The 21,207-nt window shown below is 36.3% G+C and overlaps 1 protein-coding gene across 1 annotated transcript in view; it reads left to right on the plus strand.

The window, feature by feature from the left end:
• Positions 1-21,207, plus strand: part of DNAH5 (dynein axonemal heavy chain 5) — a 143,868-nt gene that overhangs the window by 24,180 nt on the left and 98,481 nt on the right. Inside the window, exons 4-16 of the mRNA XM_068670986.1 lie at positions 2,085-2,248; positions 2,581-2,802; positions 3,408-3,545; positions 5,988-6,164; positions 6,501-6,614; positions 7,883-7,990; positions 8,693-8,815; positions 10,631-10,846; positions 13,510-13,617; positions 14,035-14,120; positions 14,923-15,244; positions 18,749-18,955; positions 20,151-20,322. Coding sequence (XP_068527087.1) covers positions 2,085-2,248; positions 2,581-2,802; positions 3,408-3,545; positions 5,988-6,164; positions 6,501-6,614; positions 7,883-7,990; positions 8,693-8,815; positions 10,631-10,846; positions 13,510-13,617; positions 14,035-14,120; positions 14,923-15,244; positions 18,749-18,955; positions 20,151-20,322 — 2,157 coding nt within the window. The remainder of the gene's footprint in view (positions 1-2,084; positions 2,249-2,580; positions 2,803-3,407; positions 3,546-5,987; positions 6,165-6,500; positions 6,615-7,882; positions 7,991-8,692; positions 8,816-10,630; positions 10,847-13,509; positions 13,618-14,034; positions 14,121-14,922; positions 15,245-18,748; positions 18,956-20,150; positions 20,323-21,207) is intronic.

A 21,207-nucleotide genomic window follows, 5' to 3' on the forward strand; every position in this document is an offset into this window, starting at 1 on the left:
TTGGTGGTGACAGAGACCTTGATTTACTTGAGGAAAACAAAAAGAGACTTCTTCAGGAGATGGGAAGGAGGAAGGTGATGCTAACAAAAGGGAGGGGAAGGGACACATGGGTGGCCATGTGATCCAAAATGGGGATCTCTGGGTGTGGTGGTTTTACTCAGGTGGGCAGCCAAGCTCCAGCACAGCCGCTCTCTCACTTCCCCTCCTCAAAAGGAAAAGGAAAGAAAATACGATGGAAAGGGCTCAAGGGTTGACATAAGGATGGGGAGATCGCTCAACAATTATCGTGATGGGCAAAACAGACTCAGAGTAGGGAGATAGTAAAATTTATTATCTATTACTAACAAGCTTGAGAAGTGAGAAATAAAGGAAAGAAACCAAAAACATCTTCCCCCCAGCCATCCTCTTCCACCTCCTTCCCCCAAGCAGTGCAGGGGAACAGGGAATGGGGGCTGTAGTCAGTCTATAGCACTTTGTCTCCTCCACACCTTCACAGTTACTCTCTTCCCCTGCTCCCCGTGGAGTCCCTCCCACGGGATGCCGTCCTTCCCCAGCTGATCCTGCAGGGGCTGCCCACAGGCAGCAGCTCCTCAAGCACTGCTCCCACACGGCTCCGTCCCACGGGCTCCATCCATCCATCCATCCCCCAGGAGCAAACTGCTCCAGCATGGGTCCCCCACGGCTGGGCGGCAGGTCCCCCAAGACCCCCTGCTCCTGCGGGGGCTCTCCATGGGCCGCAGCCTCCTCCAGGCCACATCCACCTGCTCCACTGGGGGCTCCTCCACCCACGGGGGGGCTGCAGCGTGGAGATCTGCTCCATGGGCTGCAGGGGGACAGCCTGCTCCACCGGGGGCCTCTCCACAGGCTGCAGGGGAACTGCTGCTGCCTCCTGCCCTCCTGCTGCACTCACCTTGGCTGCAAGGCTATTTCTTACTCCTCTCTCTCTTAGCTGCTGTTCCCCAACATTTTTTTTTTTCCTTTTCTTAAACATGTTCTCACAGATGTGCAAACAGTCTCACTTACTAGCCTACAACCTCACTTACTGGCCTGTCTTTGGCCAGCGACAGGGCTCTTGTCTAACAAGGGGCAGCTTCTGGATTCTTCTCGCAGAAGCCACCCCTGTGGCCCCCCACTACCAAAACCTAGCCATGTAAACCCACTGAAAACACTGGGGATGATGGGCATGTGTCTGAACAAAAAAGGGGTAGTAGCACTGTCACTTTTTGCCTTGGTTGGATGTTGTTCTTTACTTAGTGATATAAACAACATTTTTTTTTTTAAATCCTTATATTGTTGCAGTGGTTCACTGAGAAGTAATTGTGTGTTCGTGCATGTGCATGCATTCATTTTTCTCTGAGAAATTTTTCATTTTTCCATTAAAACCATTAATGGAAAATGAATGTAGCCAAAACAAAAATAATACACAATTTAAAAGAATTATTTTTCCTCCAAAGTTATTGCTACTTCTTGGTGACTCTTTAAAAATGCTATCAATAGCATAAATCTGTGAGCAGCATATTGATGTTTGGGGAAGAAGAAAGGGAAGGAAAGCCCTTTGTAGCCTCATCATCTCTGTATCTCCCCAAAGAATCCACTATGGCCTGTCTTTCCTTGTTTCCTGAAACACTCTGCTTCTATTTTACTGCATATTAGACTTAGGTGTTCATGTTCTTAAGGAAAGACAGTTAGTTGATAATGGCTCCTTTGAGGTGGACTGCATTTCCTTTTTTTTGAACATTGCCTCCAACTACATAATAGGGCTGGATTGACATGTAGGAGGACCTTGACCCTGAACATTCTTTTAGAAAGAACAGAAAACGAATAAATGAATAGAAAAGGCTTTTGATATGAGAATGGTAAAATTAGATGAAATAATTCTTATGGTGCTGTTAGGACTGTGGGTGCTGTGTACCTTCCTAGAGAAGTCGCATGGGGAAGCTCTAGGGGACTGGGACTCATGGATACACAAATGGTGACTGAACTGTTTGTTTAGGAAGTTTTTCTTTGAATAAATCATCAGTATATCAGTATATTTTAGTATATATATCAGTATATTTAAATATTTATTTTATTTCAACCTACAGAACATTTTAGCTTTCCAGGAGTAGGAATCAACTCTCATTTGACAAAGAAGAAGAAACCTAAAGTGTTTGTGACAGAAGGAAAAGACGTTGCTTTAACTGGTGTGTGTGTTTTCTTCATTAGATCTAGTCTTTTGAAAGCCATTACAGCTGAGAACATCTATCAGGTAAGAGTCAGTTACTGCTGTTTGGTATGCATAATCTTGTTGAAAATTCATTTTCATCTTGGATTATTTACTATCAGCACATGATAGTAAATAGATTGACAGCCTTTGGCATGGTGAATGAGCAAAAGAATGGAGTTTGCCTAAATGAAATGCAGGACAACAAAAGGAGGGAAATAGAAAAAGTGACACTGTCCAGTGGCAGCAACTTTAAGTAAATCATTGTGAAGCAACGATAACAAAAAGTAATTAGTCAACACCCAATTATCAAGTGTAAAATACATGATGGGAAAATCTTATTTTCCATTTAAATATTTATTGCATATCTTTTACAGGAAGTAAATTTTAATATGATGGATGTAGGTCAAGGTGGCCTACTGGAAAGTGTTGAGCAGTTGCTATCAGAGATCTTCATTCCAGCCTTACGGAATACGGACTATGGGTGGTTTGCACTTGGCGAACCTCAACAAGCTTCCAGTATTAAGCAGGAGTTTCTTGCTTCCCTTGAAGCATTTGTTACTGTGCTCTCAGGAACTCAGCAAAGTCTGCTAGAAAAGGTAATATGTTCAAGTAGCAACTAGCAATCCAGCTAGCTGTGGAATGTCTCTCAGCCTGGACTTTTTGAATTTACTGTTTTGTAGAATACTTTTGCTTGTAGAATACAAATTGGTTTTGTTAAGCTGGAGAAAAAATAATGCTTCTGAATAGTGTTTGATGTCATCAGTGACTTGTTATACATTGACCTGTGGCTTTAATGTCTGTGAAAGCTTGTGGTTTTAACAATTCTGCAGCTGCTTCTGTTGTTGTTTGTTTTCATGCTAGTTCTTTTGAGCTATTCACTTCTTGGCTCTGGTATTTGTGGACTTTCTTAAAGAAAACCAAGAATGATTAATGTACAACAAACAGTTACTTCAACTGTTGATTTCTATTTTTTCTTTATTAAGGAAATGACAGAGAGCACAGCTGCTAGGTTGAAGAGCTCTTCAGATTCTGAAGTCCAGTTCTGGGCTCAAAACAGAATTTAAACAAATTTAAAATGAAGTGGGAATATGAAGTCAGATACCCCAAGCAGAGAAATCAGTCACTATGTAAATTTCTTGGTTTATTTGTCACAAAAATTTCAGCACTTTTTTTTTTTTTTTTTTTTAAACTTGTGTTGTAGGTTAATCTGAAGAAATGTGAAACGTATGATCTGAAAAATCTAAAAGGACCTTCAGATTATCTGTCGGTTGCTAACAACATAGGCAGTCTTGAGAGAATAGAAGTCTGCATGAAAGGATGGATCAAACAGCTTGAACAGGTGATACACACTGCAGAAGTATGAAATATGAACACATTTGCGTATTGGCAGGTTGAATTTAATCCTGGTGCTACCTTCCTATAAAGTTAGATGTGATTGATCCCTATGTCTTAAGTTACTTAGCATGCTTTTACTTCTAAATTAGAAGATTACAGACAGCTTTTTCCATCCACTTTTAAATGTAGTGTACACGTGTATTTGGAAGCTTAGTTCCCTGTTACTGCTTAATTGCCTCATCCACACACTGATGGAGCATCTTCATGTGGTTAGAAATACTGTAAGGTTGTAAGATCAGTGTACTTGTTTTAAGTACAAATAAAATTAAAAGGAAGAGAACAGCATGATTAACTTATAAATTTGGAAAATGGAAACTTAGTTGCTATCTTATTCTCTGTTCTGCATGTAGAAATTATTGCCTAGATTTTATCAGAGAAGTATGTTTATTTTTAGGAAATCAGTTCCATGAAGGACATCTCTATGTTTATTTAGGTCTATACCTCTTAAAAGGAAGGAATTTAAGAAAAAACAAAAAACAAACAAACAAACAAACAACAAAAAAAAAACAAAACAAAACAAAAAAAAAAACAACCCAAATCTCTTGAATTTATAAGCTGAAACTAGTGTGTAGAATGTATCACAGTGAACTGCACTTCTACCAAAAGAGTTGTGGTCAACAGCTCAGTGTCAAAGTACAGATCAGTGCTAAGGAGTGTTTCTCAGGGGTTAGTACTGGGACCAGTGCATCTTTGTCAGTGACATGGGCAGTGGGATCGAGCACACCCTCGGCAAGTTTTCCAGTGACACCAAGCCATGTGGTGCAGTCAAAATGCTGGAGGGATGGGTCGCCATCCAGAGGGACCTGGAAAAGCTTGAGAGGTGGGCCTGTGTGAACCTCATGAGGTTCAACAAGACCAAGTTCAACAAGGTCCTGCACCTGGGTCAAAGCAATCCCAAGAAAATCACTGTCTATATTTAAGCTGATAATTATTAATTATTTATACAGGCTATTTTTTCTCCACATTGTCTAGTTCTCCAAGGGACTTGAATCTGCATTTCCTCTCTGTAGCATGGCTTCATCCTTTATAAAGAAATTACTGTGAGAATCGTCGTGATTGGGTTGAACTAAATGTTCTTTCAAACCAATGCCATCTCTTTGACAATGGGCAAAAGCTGATACTGGTGAAGAGTAGAAAAGCAGAGTAAGGCAGTACCACCCATCAGTTTTCTTCCAGCCTCTAAAGATTTATAATTTAGAGATTTTATTTTATTTTATTTTATTTTATTTTATTTTATTTTATTTTATTTTATTTTATTTTATTTTATTTTATTTTATTTTATTTTATTTTATTTTATTTTATTTTTTATTTCATTTTATTTTACTTTAGTAACCTCCTGTGGTTTTCTTTTCTACATAAATATCTGCAGTCTCCCCTACAGCTTGTACAGGAAACATAATGATGTGGCCAGAAATTATTTCAACCCATGTTACAGAGCTGAGAGAGAAAAGCTGTCCCCACTGAGATGATGAAAGGGATAAAGAAGTCTCCAAAGTAGTTTGAAATGTACCTGAGTGTATCTTAATCCTCAAAATCTTGAGTGATACATTTCAAAATAGTAAAAAGAGTTGTTTTACCATTACCATTTCAAAGTTGTTGTAAATATTTTCACGATTCATTATATTTAATTATATTCACGATTAAAGTTTTCACATTCTGCATTGTTACAGATTTGCAGTGCTTTCTTCTATTTGTTGTGACTCAAGTGTTGTAAAATATTAAGTAGAATCAGATAGTAAAATTTTTCACTGAATCAAAAATCTTACAAAAAATATGCTTATCAAAAACTGTTGAGAAGCATGCTAGAACAATCTTGACTTTAGTATATTCTAATGTAGCTGGTTACTTGTAGTATGATGCCCACTGGAGAAAGATTACAGTGATTATGCTCCTTCCTATCCATACTTCTACATGTACTGTGAGTTCCACCTGTCCATACTGTGTAAGGGAAAATATTCTGGCTATGGTTATATTATGGTTACTGAGGTGAGTATCCCTACCTCATAATCTGCTCTTGGAATAAGTAGGTTGCTAGAAAAGATTCACTTTATCCAAGAAACCAAAAAGTAAAAAACAGTGATTCCTAGTGGATGTACGGAAAGCAAAATGAACACTTTAATACAGTGATTGCTATTCTTAGTGGTCAAAATTATACTTCAAAACCTGATTTGCAGCTTATTTGCAGAAGATGTCTATAACAACATTCCTGAGATATTCCCTCTTAGACTCAAACCAAAAAATTAAAGATGGATCATGTGAGATGGTGGCTGAGTTAGATAGTTTATCACAGGAGTTAACACTGACGGTTAAATTATAAATGAATCTGTGCTATCCATGCAGATAAAAAATATTATCATCAGTCACTAATATTATTATATGATAAAAGATTCTTGCAGAAAATGACCAATTGAGAAGGGAAGCTGATGACCTTGGACCGCGAGCAGAGCTTGATTACTGGAAGAGAAGACTTTCTAAATTCAGTTACCTTATGGACCAGCTGAAGAACCCAGACACGAAGGCAGTGCTTGGAGTACTCACTGCTGCTAAATCCAAACTGCTGAAGGTTTCTATTTTGAATTATGACAGATGTAAAGAATAGAAATTCTCTGTGTAGCCTACTTCATTTTTGTAATGTATGTAACATTGCTGGTAGGCCAAATATTGAAGTATCTATGAATTCTATTTTCTTCTGCCTTCCACATTCCCCACTTTGAGCAGGTAAAGTTTAAATCTGTTTTAATTTTTTGGGGGAATCCCCGTTGTTCAAAGTGCAAGATGTGTGCTTTCAAAGTAGTTAAAAGGTTAAGGACAAAAAAGGGTGATCTCAAAACTGCTTAGTCAAAACAGTGTTTCTGAAATGTGTTTTTTATTCTTATTATTTTCAATTTTCTATTCCTAGAATTGGCGAGTGTTGGATATTCGCATCACAAATGCAGTAAATGAAGCTAAAGATAATGTGAAATACCTCTACGCTCTGCAGAAATGTTGTGACCCATTATACAATGCTGACCCTGTAAGCAAAACTTCTCAAATCTTAATGTAAATCTTCTGAGACAACTGAAATAAATGTAGTTTGTAGTTTATAGGATCAGTTTGGAAATGACAGTTAGATAGCAGTTTAGGTATGTATCTTCAATTTAGGACTGTTCAGTCATGCTACAAGTGGCTTAATGGGAATTTCTGGCTATAAAAGATTTTCAGTCTAATGATGAAACTGGATTTTGTGCTATGGAATGAAGTGAAAAATTTGAAAATAAAAAAATAAATGAAAAAAGTGAACATGGTGATATGTTGAAGACAAAGGATGGGCTTTGCTCTTTGTGGTGGTGGCCAGGTCATGCTTAGACTAACATTTATAAGGCAATTTACAGCTTCTTGGTTTAGGAAATGCAAATATGTTTAAACATTAACATATAAATATAAATCACCTTCCCATGCTTTAGTAACAACTGATGCCAGTATATTGTAGTAAATATGGAGTAATGAGTAATATGGAGTAGGAAGGATTCTCTTATGCCATTAACTGCGAAAGTAGGTTGCAAATGGTTGCTTTTACTAAAACTGGTTTTGTAACTGGCTGTGTGTCTTGCTAGTTAGAGAAATACAATGAATAGTCCTGAAAACTCAAAGCTTTGACTGCCCATCTTCTGCTTTCTCTTTACTTTTTCCCAAAGTGAAATTGCTTCCAAACAGTGCTCTGGGAAACCCTGGTATGGTTCATGATGCAGTCTGTTTCCCTTTACTGGACAGTGATAAAACTGTTTTCTTTTAGTGTTTCCCAGTCCAATATTTGAGTCTCACTTATGAAACATTAGCATGATAAAGATTTGGGTAGTGAGAAACAAAAAAAAACCACCTACTTTCACACCTGTTCTTCCCATGCTCAACATCACCCCTCCATTCTGCACTCCTCTACCTCCCTGTGCAGCGCAGGGGCTGGGGCATGGTGCTGGGGTGTAAAAACATACTTTTAGTGAAAATAATAGTAATTTTGAAGAGGCCTTTTTCTATATCAAATTTATTTAACTGACCAGAGTTCTTTCAAGCCAAGCCTCTGGCAAATTGTTTTCCCAAAATTGGGCTGTAGGGTTTGGATGTTGAAATATGACTGTTATGTTTTACAGGACAGGCCCAGGGAAACAGAAGCAGAAATGTTAAAAATATTGTGTTAGTAACGCACCTGGATTCTCTAAACAGTTGTTGTTTAGTAGTTGTTTAGCTTGCTAAAGTGAGACAATAAAAGTATTGAGATAAGTTCAGAGGCTGTGTGTTCCTTTACAGGTGTCCATGGTGGATGCTATTCCAGGGCTTATAAATGCAATTAAAATGATTCAGAGTATCTCTCAGTATTACAATACCTCTGAAAAAGTATCTTCGCTGTTTGTAAAGGTAGGTACAAAGCAATGTTTTGTTGTTGGTTGAGTGAGAAAGAATATGCAAAGGGAATAAGCAATTTAAGAGCCATCATATTGGCCAGTTTTATGCTGTTCTTTGAGCGGATAAAGAATTGGAAATAGTGACAAAGCTTCTCCAAAGTTAGAAATTATTTTTCTAGAAATGACTAGGAATTGTAGTACTTTTTCAGACTTCTTGAAGATCATTGTTAATTTCAGCCATGACATGCACAGATCTGAGGAGCTTTTTTATTTGAATGATTTTTGCCTACAGTGAACCGTGCTTTACAAAGCACGTATATTAATAGAGCCCTTAAATCTTTTTAAGATTTCATAAAGAAGGAACTGAAGTTGGAAGGACAACTTGTTCTTTTATTATTATAGTCTCATGGGCCCTTGCTTTTTCCTTTTCTTTTAGAAGGTCCAAAGTCTTATGACTTTGTAGTCTGTGTAATTTCAAGGTTGATAAAAGGTGTTTAGGTTTAGGATTAGTGCAGTTAATCAACAACACTTCGGCAGTGTAATAGTCTGCAGGCCATATACTGCAAGGAACATGGTCATTGCAGCTGGTATTTGGTTTTGCTATTTTGGAGGTCTTAGGCCAGTGGAATCAGAGGTATGGAATGAGATTGAATGAAGAGTAATATGTGCTTTGTCCTGCAGCAGTTTTTTTTCACAAGGTTAAAATTGCTTATAGGTGACTAATCAGATGATCACAGCATGTAAATCTTATATCACAAATAATGATACTGCCACCATCTGGAACCAACCTCAGGAGACGGTTATGGAAAAGCTTTTTGCAGCCATTCGGCTTAAACAGGTATGTGCAAAGAACATCTGAAAAACAGAATATAAGGTGAGATTTCAGTGGGCATGATAAATAGTGGAGTATGTATTTTATACAAAGAAGGAATGTTACAATGTATAGGAAAATGAAGCAACAGAAAAATACCCTTTGACACTGGGTTGTTTTTATTAGAGCCAATGAAGAATTTAGTCCAGTGTCTGATGAACTTCTGGAAACAGGATTTCCATCATTACCCTAACTTAACTAAGCTTCTTACATGACAATTACTTGGATTTTCATGTCTGAGTTTCTCTATAAAATTTATTCTCATGTATGTATAATAGAAAGGAAAGCAGAGGGTCTCACTTAGCCAAATATATTCTGAAGATATCTGGACAACCTATATCTTTAGAAAAGGCAGTTTCTAAACTGAGAATAACAGAAGAATTTGGCTGTTCACATTGCCTAGGCTTGTTAGGAAGACACACCACTATTTTTTTTTTTAATACAATTCCATGATCATTTGGGGATCATTTTTTTTTTTTATATTATTCACACAGGGCCATAGGAGAATTTTTAGAACATAGGATCATAGACTAATTTACATTGGAAGGGTCCTCATGAGTTATCTTGTCCAATCTCTTATTCAAAGCTAAAACAGAGGCAGCTGTGAGTTCAAACCTGGCTGCCCAGGGCTTTATCCAGTTATGCCTTGAAATTTTCCAAGGATGGAGACTGCATACCTTCTGCTGCTTGACTATTCTTAGGATGAAGAATTTTCTCCTTACCATCCAGTCAAAATACCTTCTGTTTTAGTTTACTTGCACTATCTCTTGGCCACTGTCCATGTACTACTGTGAAGAGCCTACCTTTGTCTTTTTGATAGCCTGCCTGCAGGTATAAGGCTCATCTTAGGTTTTCTCTGTTATTACTTTTTCATTTCTTAATAATATGTGCCTATAAGAACAAAACGTTATCCTGACACCTTTTGAAGAAACAAATCTTTCAGAGTTACTGCACAGATTAGTGCAAATTTATATGACAGCTTCTTACCATCAGGAACAATCAGTAAACTTGTATATTTCTATAAAGGTATAACAAAATTTTCAGCTGCAACGTTAAAATATGTTGAAGGATTAGGTTTTTATTTGACTCTTACCAAGTCTAAAAGCTTTCATAAAATCACTTTAGGAAACTCTGGGCCCTTTGTGTTAATACCTATACATATGGTTATTGATACATATATGTGATAGAAAATAATGAAGCTTGTATTTTGAGGTGAACTGCTCCTGAAAGAAACCATCCCAAGGAAATCTGTTGCCTATGTAATGTGATTTTGAGAAGAATTTAATTTCAATATGTTTGGAGTAAGGTTTGTGCCCAGTTAACAAAGCAGAAAGAAAAATGGAAGCTGCAATAGAGCAGCATTTTAACTTTAGGAGGGTTTTATTCTGAACAGTAGTTTTAGATAATCTGAAATATGTTTACCCAATACAAGTGCTCAGTGCACAAACCTTATTTTGAATTTCTGAAAACTGAAATCTGGGTTGTCATCTTAGATGTTCAGTGGACCCATTTTTCAAGCCCTGCTATAAAATGAGGGGAAGAAAATTTCACACTAGTTAAGGATGAAATGCACACATATTTGTGCATATATGTGCAATTTATTCATTTGATGAAAAGTGTGACCCGATAATGATATTGTTCATGACTATTTATTGATCAAACTTCTACTTGCTACTGAGTTAGAGGGGATCATATCTGTCTGCACAACTTTTGTTATATCTTATGGCAATGTTTTTTATTACATGTTCAACATTCTTCTTTGAAATTCTTCTTTATTTTTAGGAGTATCAAAATTGCTATCACAATATGAAAGAAAAACTGGAGCAAGATCCAGCTGAAAGACAGTTTAATTTTAGTGAGGTGTATATCTTTGGAAAATTTGAAAGCTTTCATCGACGTCTGGTAAAGATAATAGATGTTTTCAATACTATGAAAACCTACTCGGTTCTACAGGAGTCTAAGATTGAGGGTTTGGAAGGAATGATCACAAAATATGAGGTACACAGTAATTTTGGATATCCTTTCAGTCTGACTTGAAAATGAAACATTAAATGATTAGGAAAACTAGAAAACATTTATCAAGAGAAAAAATAGCTCTGCAAGCTGTGCTAAAATTACTGGGAAATAGCTGATGTTGCAAGTGCATGACCACTGGGAGCAGACGATGCAAAGGAGCAGGTGGCCATGTGAAGGATCTGTGTTAAAATCAAAGTTGATTGCAAAATGAACTAAATAGGAGGACTTTGTCACAGGTGTCATGGTTTTGCATTATGATCAGTAGAAAAAGTGACAAGTCGAAAATTTTTCTCTTTAAAAATGTTTTGTGAACTATGAAAGTGTACTGTGACTGCTCGATCTCTTGCCCACTGTTCAAAGGGGCATCTGGTCAGGGCCTGTCACAGAGGACAGTTAATATTGCTCTGCTTGTTGATGCTGTAGCCAGATCTTCCTTGCAGCTTGGAGGGAAAACAAACCCCATTTCCATTTCCGTAATGCATAAAAGGAAATAAATACTAGTTTAGTTTCTTCAAGTAAAGAGGAAAAAAAAAAACAAACACAAAGACCAAACCACCTTGCACTCTCAGATTTAGTTGATTACATTAGGGAAATAGCTTTATTCCAGCAAAGCAGATTAATAGATTTACTTAAAATCTGTACTCACCTAAAGTGCTATTGATAACTTTGCATTTCAGGAGAGGAAATAAAAGTCAACTCACAGATGTCTATTTTTGGGGTGAAGGATGGAGAGAAATGAGTTAGCAGGTTTGCTCTGGAAGGCTCTCCAAGTTCAGGCTTTTTTTTTTTTTTTTTTTTTTTTCCTGTAACAGATTAATCCCTTGCTTGTTTTATTACTACTTTTGGTTTCTTTCATGGCCATTTTATTTAGTAGGAGTGAGACTTGAATAACAAAGAGCTCTTCTAAGAATTTCAATATGCCAAATTTATGTTCTTTTCGTCTTCCATTTGTGATGAGATTTTAATATATTTTTTAAATAGCAAGTATAGTCTTCCCTGCTTTTTCTGAGCCTGACTTAACTTACCTTATTTTATATCTTAGTGCAGTGTCATGATAATTATGGCACTTATAAATACTAAAATAAATCACAAGTATTAAATGTATTGAGTTTGTAGATTGTTTTTAGAGATCATACCATACAGTGGCAGCAAATGTGGCATTCTAATTTGCGTAACACTGTCCTCTTCCTTTTTTATGGCCACGAATAAATTACTTTGCTGATGTAGTTAAGTAACCATAGGGTAAAATGTGAGCCTTCCATTGTGCATCCTGATGTGATTCAATACATGTTGTAGTCCAGGGTTTTGATTCTTTTCTAGTCTTCTGAGAAGAAACCTGGGTGCAACTGGAAGGAGAGCTTGGCCCAAGGACTCTATCAAATAGGTTGGATGAGTGTGGGCTGCTCTAAAGGTTGTTCCCTTCATTGAGAGCTGCTCTCTAAAGCTGGGCCAAGAGACTTCTCTGCAACTCTGTTTGCTGAGAATTATTAGATCATACTATGAAGATACTATTTTGGTAGGTTGGAACACAGGCATCTCATTTATTTGGGGCTTTTTCAGTTGAGAACCTACATGTGACTGTTAGCCCACTGTGGTGCAGTCTGCAAACTCTCCACAGGTATGCCACATCACTGACTGCAGCACTCAGGTCCTAAAGTAAGAGCTTTTTGTAAGGGGAGGATTAAGCGTGTTTATGTAGAAGGTAGTACATGGAAGGTTGTGGATAGTACACATAAAGGATAGAAAGTGATTGTACTTTTTTAATGGTGGCAAAATTGAGGTACTGAAGTATTTCATATGGATTTTAGCTATAGTTAAGTGACTGATTAAGTAACTTGAAAAAATTGTATAGTAGGAAATTGCCATGTTGCAATTCTTCATGCTTTACCATATAGTTGCTATCTAGGATTTGCATGTTTGTAGATGAAAACATAGGATTTTTCTTTACAGGCAAGTAACAAAAGTGAAGTTAAGTTGGCTTATAATCAAACGGCAAAAGTCTGCTCTGTTGAAAATATTTTGAGCTTTATAGTTTATTGTGGTAAATTCCTAGCATGTTCAACAGTGATCCATCATCAGAAATCTTTACCTGTGGGTATACCTCATGGGAGATTCTGATTAAGATGTACTTTCCTTAAAATGGACAGCAGCTACATAAAAGGAGGAATAATAAGTCCCAGGCTGGTGACATCCTGCATCTTACTGTGGCTTTTGAGTAATCTAGTTTTCTATGATACGAGTTAAAGACATGGAAAATACTACTGTGAAAATAATTTCCTATATTGAACTTTGTTAACTTTTAAATAGAACTAATGAACCTCTACATGAGAAAATGTTTCATGGGTAACAATGAGTAACAAATGCTTTTTATGATAAGCATGAGTCTGAATATTCTGTCAGTTCTAACTGACTGAAAGCAGACGTAAGTAATATAACTGCAAGTCATATGGCCATTGCACAAACTTGTTTCCTACAAATACATCATTTAAGTGATCTGTGATCTCATTTAAGTGAACAAATAATGGCAACTAATGCAAAAGTTAAAATGTGAATGTGCACAAACGATTGGGGTAAATATTTTGATGTGTTAAGTTTTTGCTAAGACCATTTTTGGTGATTTTTTTTTCTTCTATGAAACTGTGTAGAGTATTGTTGACATCATGAAGAAAAAGCATTACAATTTCTTGGATCAACGGAAGGCTGACTTTGACCAAGACTATGAAGAGTTTTGCAAAGAGATAAACGATCTTCATGTAGGTTTTATGAATCAAATAAGTATTAAATGTAGTAACGATTCCTCATGAAAACAAAAGTACAGATGCTAGCAAGAATAACATAAAAATGGTTGATTTTGTTGGGTGAATGGGAGCATAGCACAAATAAACAATAACAAATAAATAGTTAACTTTCCTTTGGAGGGTTCAAAAGCTTTTCCTTGTTGCATAAGTACAGAGAGAACAGGGGGAAGGAAAAGCCTTGAAAGTTGGCTGTATTTTGCTTAAAGTGGGTGGAAGAGAGGTCAAATTGATACTTACTGAGGTTGCTCTCATATAAACTTTGTTTTAATGTAATAAATACATTATAAATCCTGTAAAATAACATCTGTTGTATTTGAGATGTGTACCTTATGTAGTTCTTCACAGTAGAATTATTTATTTGTTCTACTCCAGGATCAGTTAAAGACGTTTATGGACAACACCTTTGAAAATATTGTGGACACTGAAAGAGCACTGTCCATGTTGAAGAAATTTGAAAGGTACTATGTGCTATCTAGCCTGCTAGAATTCTGACAGACAATGGAAATAATGCTTTGAGGGTGGTGAGAAAGGGGAGAGTAGAGTAGGTATCTCCTTAAATGCAAACAAAATCCAACTCAGTCTCCTTTCCCTCAGCTGCTTAGCTCTGGTAAGAGATGTCTCCTCAGCTATGTGGATGAATAAAAATACATATTTTTATGCATCCAAATATATAAAATATGAATGGACTTCAAAATTACTATATGTACAACTACTATATTTCAAAATTACTGTACATACAGGAAACCTGTCCTGGTTGTTGGCATCTTTGCATTAGTTTTGTCCTTAATGAAATTAATCTGTTCACACAGTAAAGCTAGATTGCTTGAGTAGAAAATAGTGAAATCTGTCTTGATAAAGTCAGATTGTTGCAAAGCAGCCTCAGTCTTTGTTGTGTCAGTTTTCTTACAATATTCTGCTTAGTAGAATAGGCCGATAGTAGCAGATCAGTTACAGTTTGCATATAATTTTAGCTCGGTATTTGAAAATAGTGACAAAACAGAAAATGTGTAGGCTTACTTGGAAACTTTTATCATCTGGCCTAAATCTTGGTTACTTGGAAACTTTTATCATCTGGCCTAAATCTTGGTTGTTTGGAATCAGGTTGTGACAGTATTTGTTCAAGCTCTAGTCAAAAATCTTCTGCTGGAGTAGTTATTTTCTAAGGGATGCAAGGTTATCTGGGAAAAAATTTTCAACAGCGCATCAGAAGAATTTCAGGGTTCTTGAAGAAATTTTTCTAACGGTTATTTTTCAAAACAGATTACAAATCCCGAATCTTGGCATTGATGAAAAATATCAGAAAATCCTTCAGAACTATGGACATGACATAGAAGCAATCTGTAAACTCTATACTAAGCAGAAGCAGAACCCTCCATTGGCTCGTAATCTGCCTCCAATAGCTGGTAAGATCCTGTGGGCACGCCACCTGTTCCAGAGAATCCAGGAGCCCATGGAGTCTTTCCAGAAGCACCCATCTGTACTGCAGACACCTGATGGCAAGCGTGTAATCCGCAGCTACAACAAAGTAGCAAAAGTTCTTATGGAGTTTGAAGTGATCTATCACAGGGGATGGCTTCAGCAGGTAAAACAGCAGATTTTGATTACATATTTCTTTTAAAAAAACATGGTGGATTTTTGTTTGTGGTAGACTGATAAAATCTAGCTTTGCAGACCAGACTGGATTCCTGTTGTGCCAGGCACCATTGACACACTGGGTTACAGCAGTGTGAAAGAATTTCTAGTTAATAGTCAGGTATGCTAAGCTTTAGATTTAGCTGAATTTAGGAGCACTTGAAAGATCATGTTAATTATAATGAAAAAATATTTGTTATGGAAATACATAATGGAGAATCCAGTGATAGCCTTAGCTGCCCCTCAATCTTTTTCATATCCTACTGACTGGTGCAAGAAGGTTACATGGGGAGAGGAGCTTTGTCAGCTGGTTGGCTTATGATAAAAGTAGACACAAGTTTCCTCTGATCTGAATAATATGATTCTCTTTTTTTTAAGTGATAATCCATACGTACCCTCAGAGTGAGTGTACGTATAAAAAGAATCTAATTTCAACTGATAGAGCGTGTTATTGATTAAGTACACTGCACAAATGTATTTTGCACTATTTCACTTTCTAGCAAATATCTGGTAAGGCAGAATAGTTTGTAGTTGAATATTCTTCAGAAATCATGGTTTACCTTAAGTTCTAAATCTCATTTGACTGATTTTATCCTCTTGGTTTTTGAACGTAGAACCTCTGAATGCCTTCATATTATTAAACAATGCCTGTAAGGTCTATTTCCTAGCTATGAAATCTCTGAAAGTTTCTACTATCCTATTGGCATATTTTCCACCTCCAGTTTCTCTGTTGCTTTGGCAAAGAGCCTGTTTCAGAAAAATTGGCCTCAGCCTCTGAAATCTCAAAAGAAAGGGATCACAATCTACAGATAACTCTTTTGAAGTTGTTGGCATAGTTAGCAATGCAGCTGCCTCTTGTTCTTGGAGCTCAACACTAACTTTTGTATAATATGAAAAACTCTGAGGCAGATAAATATCAGTCTTCTCAAAGCTAGTCTTAAACAAGATCTGAGACTAGAGGCTCCTGCAGTTTCTTGCCCAATCTAAATATACTCTTCCTTTCCCTTTCACATTTGCAATTGCCACGAAGGTTTAAGGGATCACTAACTTTGATTGTCCAATTCTGTAAGTTGGAGAATTTGCGTCAATTCGGTGTGCTAAAACAGGAGAAGGCACTAAAATATTGGAGGATGCATTATATGCTGTATTCAGACTGCTTTGGCTTTGGTGCTGGGTGTATGTTGATGATGATGAATCTAGTACTAACAACTTCCAACTGGGAATCAAGGATCCTGAAGAATATTACCTGGAGGTATGTGTATCATTCCTTTTCAGAAAAGGAATTGTGGTGTGTCAGAAAGCCTTTGGCATTTGTTTGGTATTTCCATCCTGAACTTGGTTTCAGATTTAATTCCAGTATTGTGCTGGATATCTGCATGATTCCAAGTATACTGGTGATAGATTTCACTGAACTATGCCTGAGATAAGTCCCTGCTTGGGCACTTTTAAGATGGGTTCCCTATCCCAGCTGTAAAGACTAAGGAGGATGTGTGCTTCTTGTGGGGCTGCACATGTTGTCTTTGGCTAGATGATCTAGTGATCAGATTTTCTGACATGTAGCATGCCTTTACAGAGCAGTTAAACTACATTCTCCTATTGGCTTTCACAGAATGGCTAAAATGTCCAAAGCATGAGGCTCTCACCTGTACTGGTTACTGGCTTTGTGAGGTCCTAGTCCCTATTCTGAACTGTGCTGAAAGTAAGTCTGGCTTCTCCAGTAGCACAGCCACTGGACAGCCATTTAAACTCACCAAGACTGCTTCAATAATTTGGGAGCAAAGAGGGGTGAATTTGAACACAATTTCAAGTTTTTGAAACGAAAAGACATGCCTTGAAAACGTATGAAAAGCATATTTACTCACATCAATGTACTCGTATACTAGATTAAAAATAATGCGATTACTGTTCAGTAGTCTATTCTCACTTCTTGAGGTATCAAAGGCGCAGAGTGATGTGGACATGAATGTCAGAGAACACAAGGTGGAGCTCATGCTCTATTCCTGAAGAAAAGGAAGATGCGAGAGGGGCGAGTGTCCTGTGCAGAATACAAATGCAACAGAATAAGGCTGTGGCATGCTACCTTTTATCGTACTATACAATGGAAGTAGTTAAATTTAGTGTCTTTTTCTCATGTTTTAGAATATTTTTTCCCTTTTGTCTGTTTGTTCCTGAATGCCAACCACTTTGTTTATCTACTTATTTTAATAGCATAAGATGTAAAGCCATAATTTTCATGCTATTCCCAATTCAACTTGGACATACTGAAATAATAAAATACTGGGAAGTATGAAAGTGCAGTTCAAACAAACAAAAAAAAAAAACAACACAAAAACAAAACATAAGTGGGAGAGGAAGAAAGTGAAAGTAAGAATAATGAGTCCCTGAATCCCAAAAAGTTCAGCTGCGCTTTAAGGCAGTTGTACAGAGTAAGCAACTTCATTGCTAGTGGATAAAGCACAACAACTTTACTGACAAAAGTTGACCAATGATTACTTGAAAATTGTCTTTAATGTCATTATAATATATGAAACTGTTGAAGGAAGCAGTATAGTCAAGCATATATTAGTCACTGAAAGAGGAAGCAAAGTTTGTGTGTTGCATAAAAAAAGGAAGAAATGAATGGCAAATCATTGGGTTCTAAAGCTATTGCTTACAAACAAGCTCCATCTCAAAGTAAAGTGATACATGAAACTTTAGAAGTGAATAATGAAAAAGAAAGTTATGTCAGAGAAAGGACAACAGGAAAACAGAAATAGCAGCAAGACGTGACTGGTATCCATGAGTGATCTTCTTAGGAAATCTTCTTCCTTACACTCAAACAGAAAACAAATGGTATTGAAATACTCAAATGAGGCAGTTAAATCACTAATGTGATTAGGCTTCCCTGTTAAGAACAAAATAATTTTAATAAATATTAATTTAATCTTTCAAAAAAAGTGTCCAGGAAGTTAGGTGGAATTGACAGTTACAGAGATATTAAGACTGCAGTGTGATATAGCTGTTTGTTAGTGGAAAAAAAGTAGAAGAAGAAACTAGGAATCAATTACAAAAGATGCCTGAAGAAATTATCCAAGATTAAACGCAATTCATCCAAGAGGTTGTGCAGTCTTCAGAATGCATGATAAGTCTTAACAAAATGAGATTTCAGAGGACAGAATTAAAAAAAAAAATCTATGGCTTTGGCTTCAATGTTTGACTGTGGAATGGGGCCTAGGATATCTAGGAACCAACTGAAAAATATCTGTCTGATGAAGAACAGTTAATTTGACTGTTAAGTATTTGGGTACATACAGATTGCATCAATAAAGTCCTGTTTTTGATTCATATGATATCAATCTTGATTAGAATATCTGATTTTAGTATTTCTTTGTACCAAACTGATATTTACATTCAAAACTAAGTATTTTGTTGTACTGGCTTGTCTGATCGGGAGTGATGACTTTTTTTCCTGCAGATTGAAATAACTAAAACAGGTCTTCACACAACTCTATTGGTAAAAGCTCCAGAAACAGGAGAATTATTAGTGAATTTTGACCCTCAAATATTAACTTTAATTAGAGAAACAGATTGCATGGCTCACATGTGCCTTGAAATCCCACCATTTGCGATTGCTATTCAACAGAATAGAGACTGGTATAAGAAGATTGTCTACGATTTGCAGGTGGGTTAATTTTAGTTGTTTTATACATGTGTAGCATATATTAAAATGACTAGGCTCTGTAGTCATGGGAAAGTTAAAAATGATGATCAGCTGTTACACATTAAGACAACATTAGCAATTCTTTTTATTTTATTTTATTTTATTTTTGAATCTTTATAACTTTGTCTTGAGATGTTTAAAAAAGAATTTCCTAGCCTTGTGTCTTCTGTGAAGTTGCTTCCAGGTTGCACAGGTTTAGGAAAGCACTACAGACTTTGGGAAAGAGATATGGATGGGGGGAAAAGGAGACTTAACAAGATTCCTCATTCCATTGCCAGCTTTCTAGATGAGAAGTAGTTCATCTCTTATCCAACAATGGAGTTAACATTTGATACACTTTGTTTTGAGAGGATAATTAGGATGGAGGAACAGATGGTATGCCTTTAAAAAGTGTAAAACAGCCAGTAAACAGCATACAGCAGCATAGTTTCTGCACCAGTGTTTTGACATAGATGCCTATAGAACAGTTTAAAAAAGAGAAGCGTAAGTTTCCCCTTCTCTTATCTTTTAAATCAGATTATTTTGTCTACCCTTGAACAGACAAGGTTCTAGATAACTGAAGACGACAAAGATTCTAAGATAGGATGTGTCTGGAAAACTATAACTTCACAGGGCTACTTGGTTCTCAAATGAGAAAAAATGTCATGCTACATTATAAAGTTATTACAAGGATAGTTTCTTGCAAAATATGAAAGTAGATCAGTGGGTTAAAGATGTCTTTAAAACCAAATACCGTATTAAGACTCTGGTAAGGTTGTTCTAATAAAACTGCTGAAGAGTTAACTTAGATGATGATTTTTTTTCCTGGGCTTTTTTTTTTTTTTTTTTTCTTCTCCTGGAGCATCCATTTAGGGACTAAAATGTGCAAGCTACTTCAAAAAACAAAAAACGAACAACTCCCCCCACTCCCCACCCTTTTAATACATGTGAAAGTGAATTTCCCTGTGAATTAGTACTTGTACTATTATGAAAAGTAGCAAACAAAGAACTTGTGCCAACAATAATAAAAAAACCTCCCAAACAATTTTTTAGAGCTTCTTAAGAATTTCAGTAATGTAAATACAGCGGAATTGTCTTAATTTAAGTCATAATGAGTGTATGTGAAGAGGTTTAGACCAGTGTATACTAAAATGTTTTCATTCCCTGTTTTTTTCAGATGATTCTGGCAGAATATGAAAGAATTAAACTGAAAATACAACATCCTATTGAACAACTGATGATCCCTTGGTTAGCAAACGTAGATGATGCTATCCAGCCAGGTCTGATGTTACTGACCTGGACATCACTGAATATTGAGAAATATATTAATACAGTTTTTGACAAACTAGGTAAGTCACTTTCCTCTTCCTCTGACTTCTGCTCGTTTGTTTCTATACGAATGCAAGTTCTATTACTAAGCTTACTCTCCTTGATATGATTTGCACTTAATTGACTCATATATGACAGAAATCAGAATTTTCATCTGTCCTGTACTTCATGAAATGTTTGCTTTAAAAAACATATTTTTTTTTCCTAACATCTTTGTCAAATTTTTAGTTAAATGAATGGGATGGCAAAAGGGCTTAAGCAAGCATAAAGTAGTATGTACAAGGTCCTGTGTATTTTGAAATCAGAGAAAGATAGCTATTTTAGTTATATTGTTCCCTAAAGAATATCTAGGTTTCAGACCTTTCCTAGTCTTGCCTTTTGTTTCTACATGCACAAAACAAGTTCTGAGGGAATATCTTCATGGAATTAGCACTATCAGTACCTAATAGCTTTTCCTATTAGTCTTATTAAAAAAAAAAAAAAAGTGTCTTTAACACTAATGCACACACATCTGTTTGGGCAACAGCTTTAGAAAACAGATGAACTTTTATTTTATTCAAAAGATTATCACAAGACTGCACTGAGATGCATATTGTTTCTGAAGATACCAAATTCCTTCTGTTTCATGTATAATATTATATTGAATACAGATTCTACTTTTTGAAATTATGTATGTCACTATAGTGGAAATTTTCTTTAGCTGACATGGAAAATTAAAAAGCATGTTGGATGCTAGCCCGACATTACACTCAATTTAATTTTGAATATCACAAATAGTTTGAGTCTGGAACAGGTACTTTGCTTTTATTTCATTTTCAGCATTAAAAATGAATTGCTATACAACTGTGAAAATTCTACTGATCGGTGTCTGATAACTATTAATTGGCTTCTAACATTTTTTGAAG

The sequence above is a fragment of the Anas acuta genome, chromosome 2 (genome assembly GCF_963932015.1).
Source record: "Anas acuta chromosome 2, bAnaAcu1.1, whole genome shotgun sequence".
NCBI lineage: Eukaryota > Metazoa > Chordata > Aves > Anseriformes > Anatidae > Anas > Anas acuta.